Raw genomic sequence first — 12,366 nt, 5'->3', positions numbered from 1 at the left:
CTACACCATAACCACAGCAATTCAGGATCCAAGCAGTGTCTGTGACCTACACGATGGCTGGCAGCAACAATGGATCCTTAACCCACTGAGCGAGGCCAAGGATCGAACCTGCATCTTCATGGACAGTATGTCAGGTTCTTAAACTGCTGAGCCACAATGGGAACTCCCTTCATTACTTTTCAGGAAAAAAAGAGACATTATTATATATTTCACAAGGTTATTAGGAGGATAAGATACAAAGAACCCAGTGCTGAGCCTGGCACAGAATATAAGCTCACAAGACATATTAACACTTTCTTTTTTTTTTTTTTTTAAGGCTGCCCTGCACCATATGGAAGCTTTCAGGCCTGGGGATTGAATTCGAGCCAAAGCTGTGACGCACGCTGCTGTTTCCACACCACCAGATCCTCTAACCCCACACTGGGCTGGGAATTGAACCTGCTCCTCCATAGCAACCCAAGCAGAATGGCTGCAGTCAGATTCTTAACCCACTGCACCACAGTGGGAACTCCACTTTAACACTCCTTTAACGATCACTTAACCATCGCAGCCCTTCCCTTGTAGGTTATTTCCCTCCTTCCTCAAAGAAAGCACAGACTGCTCCTTGAAATGCAAAGATGAAGACCCTTGCACTCCTTTTTCTGTCCAGAAAAAGGGATTACTTCATGGTAATCTGGTTTCCTCAGGAAAAGTAGTCTAGGATAAACAAACCTCCTTTTGGGAAGCAGGGAACAGCTTGTTGCCCTTAACTTTCCATATATGTACTACCGTCCTACTTCATTTAATAGACTTGTCTGAGACATTTCTTTACTAAATGAGTTCAAACACGGAGATTAAAAGTTACAAAACACCAGCTTTTACAATCAAAGCAAAACAAATACATTTTATCAAAATCGCTTCAATTCCTCACCATGAAAGTGTAATATCGCCGAATGGTAAACGGTATTGTAAAAACTGGACAGTGGAGAAAACACATATAGGTGTGACTTTGTCCTTTAAAAACACTCAATCAAGAAAGGCAAATCGAGTGATGCGGCCAACTTAGAACCTTCATCACACTATAAAATCAAGCGTAAAATAAACGCGCATGCTAAAATTCCTTTGCATTCTCCTCTCTGTTTCGAAGGTTGTGCCCAACACTGGTCTGCCTGTGGGAGGAATAATTTTCGGGTAAATTAGTACTCACCATCGTCTTTGTCAGGGATGATTGTAACCTGAGCCCCTGGAAACTCCGACCCGAGTCTCCCCCCCATGGGCATGCTCAGGACAACACGGAATGTCTCCTCCTCTTCATACAAGGAGTCGTCGATTATAACCACCCGACACATTTTCTCCCGCTCGTCTTTGTCGAAGCGGATAACACTGGTGTGGTCCTCGGGCCGGGATATGTAATCGGAATAGGACAGCACTGATGTGGGCACCGTTCCTCTTGCTGTTCCTGGGGCCGAAGATCCGAAAGGGGTTTATGTAGCATAGTCTACAAGGGTATTTTGAGACGGGCGGGGACCTGGGACCTGGGAGGCGGGGCCTGGGACCCTTTGCTGCAGTGGCTGCAGTGCTTGCACCTCGACAAACATCTCCTTGAGCGACAAAATACGAACAAACTATAAGGGAACTAAAAATAACTGTGGGCATGCAAGGTGGGGCAAACGACGGGCAAGAAGATACAGAAAAACGACTGATACTTCCGAAGAGCCCAAAGCAGGGTGTCAGGAGCAAAGCAGGGTGTCAGGCGCAAAGCAGGGTGTCAGGAGCAAAAGCAGAGTACTATGCATGTCCCCTGCACACAACACCAAAAGGGGTGGGCAGACCACCCAAGCCACCCCTTTGGTCCAACCCCTGGACCCACCTCTACTCTCACCGCATAGAAGCAACTAGCTTGCCTGTTCCCCTCCATTGAGCGAGCAGGGGAAACTCTTGCTTGTTTTCACTTGCTCAACTGCTGCAATAAAGTCTTGCCTGAGTTTCTTGTCTGGCCTCTTAGCACTTTCTATTGATTAAGGAAGGCTGAGAACCCAGGTCAGTAACATTTCCAGAAAAAAATTATTTTCATATGCAGCATTTTAATGGTGCGTCGTACCTATGAACGTCCCTGGAAACTGCAATAGCTCCTACATACTGCTGTAGCATCATGAGTCACTTTCTAGTGGTCTCCAGCATAGGATGAATATTACATTTCGAATATTTTTTCCCTGACTTCCTGCCAGCGGTCTTTTAGAACAACACAATCATACCAAATAACAGCTCCTATTAGTCAAATGTTTACTGTGCGCAGGCTAAGTGCCAAGCGCTTTCCATGCGTTGCCTCCTTAATCCTGTTAACCACACAATTGGGTTTTACACATTTGGTAACTGAGGTTTACAGGAGTCAAACCACTTGCTCTGGGACCCAGAGCCCAAGGCTGATCCTGAAATTTGCATTTTGACCACTATTCTTTACTGCCTTTCAACTCAGAATAGATTAATGAAAATTTTAATGAAAGTCTGCTCAGGGATCAAGTGCATCTATGAACTTTTTCTTTTACATCCTTGGAGAAATCTGTTTCTTAGAAAGGTGTTAAGTACATTCATGAATATTATGTAGTAATTTTAATTTTGTATTACCTAAATACCACCTTTCAGATGATGCCTACTCAAGGAGCAAAACAAACATGCTGAAATTTGGTTGAAATGAGTTTTGAACTAGTTTGAAATTAATATCTTTGCCTTTCTACCTGAGCAGGCTTGAGTGAGGGAGGGGACATCAATTTCTTGCCATCCCCAAAGCCCTAAGTTTTAGGGTAAATAAGTAAGTGAACCAGAACTGTTTTCAATAAGCAGCAGTGTCCCTCCAGGCCCTCAAAGGTGCACTAGCGAAGAAAGATTTTTGCATGAATGCTTTTTTTCTTTATGAACATTGTACTAATAAAGTATAACCTTCATGGCACAAGGCTATGGCTCCGACAATGTTTAAAGAGGCTTTTTACAGCTCTGGGAGAACATTCTAGCTCAAGCACAAATGGTACTACCTTGCTGCGTGTAACAGATCACCATCAACTCCCGGCTCACATCTCCGCTTCTCCTGATGGGAAGGAACAGCTCCCCAATGTCCTCTTCAATGGAGTATTCAGCCTGGGGGATGAACACAGTTGATTCTGAGGAGAAAACACAATTGTTTTTGTCTGAGCATCTCGTATATGAAATGATCCTGCACAAATTAAAATTGCTCTAGTGACCCATGCCTTCCCCTTGCATATTCCTAAGAATAGCACAATGTGGGAGTTCCCTGGTGGCTCAGTGGGTTAAAGGTCTGGCATTGTCATTGCTGTGGCGCAGGTCTCTACTGTGGCACAGGTTAGATTCCGGGCCTAGGAATTTCCACGTAGAAAAAAAAAGAGGGAGAAGAAGAATGGCACGGTATGAGGGGGAAGGAGAAGGAAGGAGGTATAAAGGGTGTAGGCTCTGGGCCAGTGAATTCTTAACCCGGAAATAAAACCCAATATTGCTTTTATCTCAAGTAATTGCTTTTTTTCGCAGATACTAAGTGCTGCTGGCACACTTCCTTTAAACCCAGCTTTGTTCTCTTGGTCAGATCACCACCTTCCGTTGTGGAAACACGAGGGGTCTGACAGATCCCAGCTGAGATGTCAAATTCGCCCGCTGGGCACACCAGGCTGGATTTCCGTGGAGATGTTGCAAATGGAAATGGAAACCTGGGAGTCACTGGTATGTTGATGGTTTGTGAAGCCCTCAGTTGGGACACAATCACTGAGGAGGGATTTTAGCTCAAGAAGACAATGGATGCAGGGACTAACCGTGGGGCAATCTGAGGTCAGAGAGGTAAGGAAGACCGAGCAAAGGATGCTGAGAAGGGGGCCCAGGGATGAGGGCAGCTGAGGGAGTGCAGGTGCTGGAGGCCAGAGACTGGAAGGTGTTTGGAGAAAAAGGGAGGGATCAGTGGTTTCAAATGTTGCTGACAAGGAAGTTGAGAACCTGGAACCTGTCATAGATTTGGCGACAAGAAATCACTATTTTCACTAGAACATTTCAGTGGGAAACTGGACAACAACAGGTGTAGACATTTCTTTTAAGAAGTTTGATTTTAAATGAGAATGAAAAGGCATCTAGAAAAATATCTTTTGTTTTTCCTTTTTGTTTGTTTGTTTTGGCCATGCCTGCAGCATGTGGAAGTTCCCAGCCCAGGGAGCAAACCCTCAACACAACAGCAACCTGAGCCACTGCAGTGAAAATTTTGGATCCTTTAGCCCACTGCACTTCCAAAGAACTCCCTCTTGTTTTTCTCTTTGTTTCTTTCTAAGCTGAGTTTTAGCACGGATAAAAATGACTCCTATTATGAAGCAGGATTTTACCAAACATAAAATTTCAACATAAGAATTGTCATAACACTTCAGTTACAAAAAAAATACACAGAGTGCCATGAAATCTTAAAGTCAAGTCGTTGATGACTTTCAATGAGTTACTTTTCATTAACGTATAGAAATTGCCTCTAGTATCCATGGCATTTGTATAACTAATACAGAAAATTTTATTTCTTTACTCAAGTTTGTTGTGGACTGAATATGTTTCTCAAAATTTAAACACTGAGGCTCTTATCTTTAATGTGGCGATATTTGTAGGTGGGGCCTCAGGGCAGTAATTAGGTTTTGATGAAGTCCTGGTGGTGGGGCCCGCATTATGAGATTAGCATCTTTATACGAGGAAACACTCTCTGTCTCTGTCTCTCCCGTGCATGGACACCAAAGGAAGGCCATGTGAGGACGCAGCCTGGGAGGGGCTGTCACCAATGACTGAATCTGCCGGCACCCTGATCTTGAACATTCAGCCTCCCGAACAATGAGAAATAAATATCTGTTGTTTACACCAGTCTGTGGTATTTTGTTATAGCACCCCAAGTGAAGATAGAGTTTTTTCTGTCTTAATAATATTTATTCTAGGAGTTCCTGTCATGGCTCAGCGGGAATGAATCTGACTAGTATCCATGAGGACACAGGTTTGATCCCTGGCCTCACTGGGTGGGTTAAGGATCTGGTGTTGCTGTGAGCTGTACTGTAGGCTGGTGGCTACAGCTCCAATTAGACTTCTAGCCTGGGAATTTCCATATGCCACGGGTGCAGCCCTAAAAAGACAAAATAGTAATATCTATTCTATACTGCTAATCTCTACTGGCCAACTTATTTTCCAAGTATGTTATTCAAAAAAGTCCCATGCGTGGGATTTTAATTCAATACCTTGAGAACCTCAGCTCTGGTTTCTCCTGCACCCTATGGCTTATACAGGCTTGATTAAACAAGCCAGGACTTCTGGCCAGTGCCAGTGGGATTTTTTTCTTTTCTTCTTGTTTGTTTGTTTTTAATGGCTGCACCCATGGCATATGGAAGTTCTTGGGCCAGGGATCAAATCCTAGCTGCACCTGCGACATTCGCCAGATCATTTAACCCACTGCGCCAGGCCAGGGATCCAACTCATGCCTCTGCAGCAATCCAAGCTGCTGCAGTCAGATTCTTAACCCACTGCACCAAGGTGGGAAATCCCTGGTAGGTTTGAATGATGAATAGAGATGAAAGCTGGGTGTTCAGAGCTTCTATTCCTATACTTGGTCTGACACAGTGAACAGGTCCACCAAGTTTAGATATTCTGCTGACCTAAGTTCACAGAAATGTGTGGTTTGCAGGAGAAACTAGCAAAGCAGAGATGAGAGAAGACTCCCCTGGTAGCCTTTCCAGTAGCCCTAACTTTTCCAGTTAATACCATTTTTCAACTTCTATGCAGACTGTCTCAAAGATGCATAGCTCTTTAAGTATAAAATCATAAAAAGTAGCATTCTTATACTATTCTTAACAATTACTAGTTAATCCTTACTATTTTCTAAGACCTATTCTAAACACTTTATGGGTATCAGCTAGTTTTAGCCTTGCAACAACCCTTTCAGGTAAGAACTATTATGACTGTCACTTTACCTCTGAAGACATGAGTGACACAGCCCTAACCTAGTAATCAGCGAAAGGTTAGTCGGGAGGGGGCGATCTTGGTATTTGAACCCAAGAAGCCCATCTCAGAGCCCAAGCTCGTCACCACAATGCTCTATTCCTAAAAGAACTCTCAAGATAGCAGGAACTGGGAGTTCCCACTGGGACTCAGCAGTTTAAAAGCCTGACTAGTATCCATGAGGATGCAGGTTCATTCCCTGGCCTCTGCTCAGTGGGTTAAAGGATCCAGTGTTGCCATGAGCTGTGGTGTACATTGTAGATGCAGCTTAGATCTCACATTGCTGTGGCTGTAGCATAGACAGCTAGCTACAGCTCCAATTTGATCCCTGGCCTGGGAACTTCTATATGCGCCAAGTCCAGCCCCCCAAAAAAGATATCAGGAAACATCATGCACGTCAGAGAAAAACAAAAGGCTCAACAGATTATAAAAGAGGTACAACGTACTGCTAAAACAGAGAGATGGCAGGTAAAGAAAAGCAGAAAAGAGGAAGCTGGAAACAAATACTTTGAAAATTCCTTTAAAGATCCAGTGTGTTCCTAGGAATTACATTTTTTTTTTTTTTTGTCTTTTGATGTTTCTTGGGCCGCTCCTGCGGCATATGGAGGTTCCCAGGCTAGGGGTCTAATTGGAGCTGTAGCTGCTGGCCTACGCCAGAGCCACAGCAACATGGGATCTGAGCCACGTCTGCACAGCTCACGGCAATGCCGGATCCTTAACCCACTGAGCAAGGGCAGGGACCGAACCCACAACCTCATGGTTCCTAGTCGGATTCGTTCACCACTGCGCCACGACCGGGAACTCCCATATATAATTTTATATATATAAAATTATACAAGTATATGTAAAGTATATAGGATGTATAGTATACATATTAATAAAATTATAAAAGTACTATATAAAGTATATAGATAATACACATAATATGTATGTAATACTTGTATAATATAATAGAAAAATACATACTGTGTCAAATCTCATACGCTCACTAGAGTGGACTGCATCAGTCTCTGGGAGGGTGTTCACCGAGAGGCAAAGCAAGGGTGACATTATAGAAATAGTAAACTGTCTACTAAGGCAATAGAGACACAGAAAAATATGACTGCAGGGTCACCTTCCCAAATGTTAACAATAATTATTTTCATGTGGTAGGACTTTTATTTCTTTAAATCTCTGAACTGTCTTTGGCTCCACTCATGGAATGTGGACGTTTCCAGGCCAGGGATCAAACTCATGCCACAGCAGCGACTCGAGCCACTGAAGTGACAATGCCAGATCCTTAACCCACTGAGCCACTAGGGAACTCCAAAATCTCTGAAATTTTGACAATGAACATGTGTTACTTTTATATTTTCAGACTGGTTTCATTATACTTTGTTTTGAGAGAGAAAACTGAAGAAAGTCAATGCATTCTTCATGCGTCAGTGTGACTACACAGAAAGGAGTACTTTGATTTATAACTGCAGTTTTTATTTTCAGATTTTGACTATGTTGTGACTTGGGCAGAACATGACTTTGGTTCTCAGAAATAAAGTTGTTGTGGCTGCATTTGAAAGATGTCCTTTCCTCAATTATACTGACCAGTTTTTTTTTTTAAACTGACTCAAAGCATAATAGAAAAAATACCTTCTAAAAAATATTACTATAATAGAACAAAGAAGGGAAAGACAATGCAGGGCCTGGATGAAGGCACTGAGTGTCCACCATCCTTAAAAAGTTTGTTATATTCAGAAACAACTCAGATCTTTTCCGGTACATCTTCAGGCTACGATGGTGCCCTTAGACCAGCCATAAAATGGTACCGAATACGAGGTCTGTCATTGCTATGTTTGCACATGGATGAACAGCACTCTTCCATTTCAATAGTTAGTTTTTTTACTCTGAAATAGCCATATATAGGCTAATTTAATAGGAACTTGTAAAAAAATCAGAATAATGAAAACATCTAAGTCACAAGATAATGAGGTTACAAGTTCTCATCAGGATGTCCAAAAACTATTCTGAAGCTCTATGCAAATACTTTGATTACAGTGGATCTTTGGGTAGGCTTTACTCACATCACTAAATATTTTTATTTTGTAAATGTAGAAACTTTCGGTAAGCTTTCCATCACTGAATTAGTTTTATTTTGCATCATTTTTTTCTTATCCACCTTTTGGTGCCAGAAATGTACAAATATGTGCTATCCTTTGTACAGGTGTTCAATTAAGAAAATGACCCATGTGACAGAGTCCCCAAAAAAGAAAGCTTTGACACTCATTGAAGTTGAAGCTCTTGCATGCTTTACTATTTTGGTGTCATCGGCTGCTTTTGACTCTCACTTCATTAATTCTGGACCTTCCATTTTGGCACATTCATGTCAAAATAGCAGCCAGCTAGAGATCTCCTTGTGTCAACATCTCCAATGGTACAGAATTTTGAAAATAATAATTAACATTTGGATCACATATACTAGTCAGCCTATGTCATCTGAATTCTAACTCATGCAATGGGCTTGGCTCACTCAGCACACAAAAGTTTGCCTTTTCTTTGTATCCAATAAGATTAAGGTTCTTGAGATACAAGTTCTGCCTTCCTCTAGAATAGTATGTTTTTTCTCTATTATATATCATATCATACTAACCTAATCTGGTTCCCACAAAAATGATTCGAGACCAGATATCTTAATCCACTAGTTCATGGCTCTATTTTGATACTATGAAGCTACCAGAATGAGCCTTTCCAATCAGGAGTTTGCAGAGAATTCAAGTGTACAAATTAAACAGTTGCATCAAATACTTAAGGGCTTTAGATATCTATCCTCACATGCCTATATTTGAGGTTGTGTTCTCCTAATAAAGTGCAGAAAAATATTTTTACTGCTTAGAAATCACAAAGTAAAACAAAAAAGGAATGAGACCTTTATAGAAGGCATTTTAGCTCTTACATATTTTCCTCTTAACGGAAATGAAGATGCTTAACATTAATATTTATATGCTTCTAAGAGCGAGGAAAGATGGCATACCTTCCGACAGTTACAGAACTTCATATACAGAAAGTTAACTTTCATCCTAGGCTAACTACTTCTTCTGTGGACACTGATTGCTCCCTTTATCATAACACGTAGTGTTCTGGTTGTTAAATACAACAATTTAGTGAAATGTAATCACCCAATGAGATGATGCTTCTACGTCAGTGTGCCTTCTTCACTCTGGCACCTGTATCCCTAGCTTCTAGCTGAGCATATAGCAGATGCTCAATAAACATGTTTTTAAATTTTTATTTCATTTATTTATTTTTAGGGCTGCATCTGTGGCATATAGAAGTGCCCAGGCTAAGGGTCGAATCGGAGTTGCAGCTACCTGTCTACACCACAGCCACAGCAACGCAAGATCTGAGCTGCATCTGTGACCTACACCACAGCTCATGGCAACACTAGATCCTTTAACCCACTGAGTGAGGCCGGGGATTGAACCCATGTCCTCATGGATACTAGTTGGGTTCGTTACCATTGAGCCACCACGGGAACTCCCCTCGATAAACATGTGTGAACACACAGATATACATCATGCCAGGGCTAAAGTGGTCTTGATTATTTTCCTAGAACACTTGGAAACACTTTCATTCACCAATACTCACATATTTGAGGCTTGATATATAAAGATAAAAATTAGTAGAAAAAGAATAGAAGGAATTACTTTTTCTTTTATGAGAATACATGAAACAATGTTGTTAGGAAAAGCATACTGTTTAATCAAGATTTTGGGTGTTATTTCTTTCATCATTTCCTCATGTGAAATAATAAGTGACTATAACTCAGAGGAAAAGGAAGAGCTTTGGAGGAAGTATATATATATGTGTATTTATATATTCAAACGCTGCCTCTGGCACTTTTTTTTTTCTGTCTTTTTGCCTCTTCTTGGGCCGCTCCCGTGGCATATGGAGGTTCCCAGGCTAAGGGTCTAATAGGAGCTGTAGCCGCTGGCCTACGCCAGAGCCACAGCAACGCAGGATCCGAGCCGTGTCTGCAATCTACACCACAGCTCACGGCAATGCCGGATCGTTAACCCACTGAGCAAGGGCAGGCATCGAACCCTCAACCTCATGGTTCCTAGTAGAATTCATTAACCACTGCGTCACGACGGGAACTCCTGGCACTCTTTTTTTAAGAGCCACACCTGTAGCATATGGAAGTTTCTGGGCTAGGAGTCGAATTGGGGCTGCAGCTGCTGGCTAACACCATAGCCACAGCAACACCAGAGCCAAGCTGCATCAGCAACCTACACGGCCGCTTGTGGCAACACCAGATCCTTAACCCACTGAGCAAGGCCAGGGATCAAACCCAAATGTCCATGAACACTAGTTGGTTTCTTAACCCACTGAGCCACAATGGGAACTCTGGCTCTGGACTTATTAACTGGGGGATTTTTGGGGAAATAAATTCTTTGAGTCTCACAGATTTAATTTGCAAATGGATATATAAATCCCAGAGTTGTAAAGATAAAGTTTAAATGAGATAAGTTTGTAAAGGTCCTAATGTGGTGTCTGGCTCACAGTGAGCCCTCAAATGTGGTAGAGATTGATATTAAGTGAAACATCAAGTAAAACACCTAAAATGGTACATACGTCTCGAAGGCAGTGGGGTAAAGGAGTGAATGAAAGAATGGATATACTGCAGTAAGTACTGTCTGGCATGTAGCCAGTGCTCAATGAATTTCAGTCATTCTCACTATCAGTACCAGTTACAGGTAAGTGAATAATGGCAAAAGCATGCACTTGCAGGTATTTATATAAGCTGCCTAATAAGGAAAAGCAGTGCCCAGTCTCAGCTAAAGCAGAGTTGACGATTCCCTTTTCTTGCTCCCAGAACACTTTGTTCATTCTTTGTTGTACTATAGCCTTTCTGTTGCCATCACTGATTTATAGGATTCGCTTCCCCAATGGACCATCTGATCTTTGAGAGAAGGGATTGCATCTCATTATTTGTGCATCCCCAGTACAAAGTGCCCTGCCCAGCATGTGTGAACTGGATAGATTTTTAACACATGCAAAGAAATCTCATAACATGTCCTAGAATTAACATGCCCAGGGAGAGCTTATAGGTGTAGTGATTCCTAGAGCGAGCAAATTCGTATGTGAAGAGTCACAAGAGAGTGTAGAAGGAAACGAAGTTTTGAGAGAGTTGGGGAAAGTGATCCTTTGTGGAAAGAAAACATTGTTTACTCTCTTGATATGAAATCTAATATATTTATGATATTAGAAAGAGAACAATATCTGTATTGTGCTTTGTGTGTTACAGAACTCTTTCATAAGAATGTGGAGACATGAGAATAACTCATTTTTCCTATCGTGTGCACTTGGACACTCAACGCAACCATTTGATTTGATTAAGATCATACAACGGAGATGGCAGAGTTAGGAATCCCCCCAGGTCTTGTAATTTCAAGACCAACGGTCTTCAACAAGGCATGGGATGTACCAGGCGTCGGTCACACCAGAACACCTGTCGGCCTTCACAGAGACGATCATGGCCTGGAGCAAACAGGGCTGAACTTCATCTAGAAAACGCCAAGACAACTTAGAGGACATTACTTAAATTACAGCCAGTTTTTATTAGGTAGCCTCTGAGAGTATAGATTATAAAAGGAGTGTGTGTGTGTGTGTGTGCCTGTGTGTGTGTGTGCGTATGTGTGTGTGTGTAAGTGTATGTGCACTGTGTGTATCTGTTTTAAAAATCCCACTTCTCAGGCTTACCACAGGTAGAAAGGATTGTGTGTCACTCTGGGCTTATTAACAGGAAGGCACAAAGGAGTGTCTTGTTCCTTAAGGTAAAGTATGACAGGTATACCAATGGGCTAATAAAATATCAAGAAATAGCTTCAAAGAAACTCCAATAAATGTTAGAGTTTATATGTATTAAAGCTGTCGTGGGCTTGTTGAAAAGAGAGAAGCTTTACTGTGCCAGCTAGCACTTACCCTAAACTCAGGGCTAGAAGAAAATTTGTTTATTCCTAGATAATGTAAATAAAATTAAATGTAATTAAATGCTAACTGTTCTTTAATGGAAATTATAAATGTAACTGAACTTCAAATTTAACTAAAGGCAGAGATGTTGGTTAAACAAATGGCAGGAGCTCCCACTCTCTTATCCTCTCTCCTTAATTATGCACTTGGACACATCTCTCTTTAAACCCAGAGATTTCCACAGATGTCTCCATCTCATGTACTCAGTAGATTGTATCTTCACAGAACATTTAAGAGTTTTCTGACGGACAAAACAAAGTAGGCTGGCAGTTTAAAAGAAAGTCACGTCTGTCTTCTGACAGGATTTCAGCTTTAGAGGAGTGTCTCCGAGCTTTGTATAAATGCCAGCCCTCAAAAAAGCCAATCCAACCTTTTTTT

General features: G+C 41.8%; 1 protein-coding gene across 1 annotated transcript in view; it reads right to left on the bottom strand.

The window, feature by feature from the left end:
* FREM2 (FRAS1 related extracellular matrix 2) overlaps window positions 1–12,366 on the bottom strand; it is a 153,690-nt gene that overhangs the window by 55,605 nt on the left and 85,719 nt on the right. The window contains exons 5-6 of the mRNA XM_021065217.2: window positions 3,009–3,134; window positions 1,187–1,438 (exon numbers count right to left, since the gene is read on the bottom strand). Coding sequence (XP_020920876.2) covers window positions 1,187–1,438; window positions 3,009–3,134 — 378 coding nt within the window. The remainder of the gene's footprint in view (window positions 1–1,186; window positions 1,439–3,008; window positions 3,135–12,366) is intronic.

The sequence above is a fragment of the Sus scrofa genome, chromosome 11, assembly GCF_054392235.1.
Source record: "Sus scrofa isolate SSC_HxYL_T2T_F1_AM1 chromosome 11, Sscrofa_HxYL_maternal_Yorkshire_Landrace_v2.0, whole genome shotgun sequence".
Lineage (NCBI taxonomy): Eukaryota > Metazoa > Chordata > Mammalia > Artiodactyla > Suidae > Sus > Sus scrofa.
This window is presented reverse-complemented; position numbering and strand designations above follow the sequence as displayed.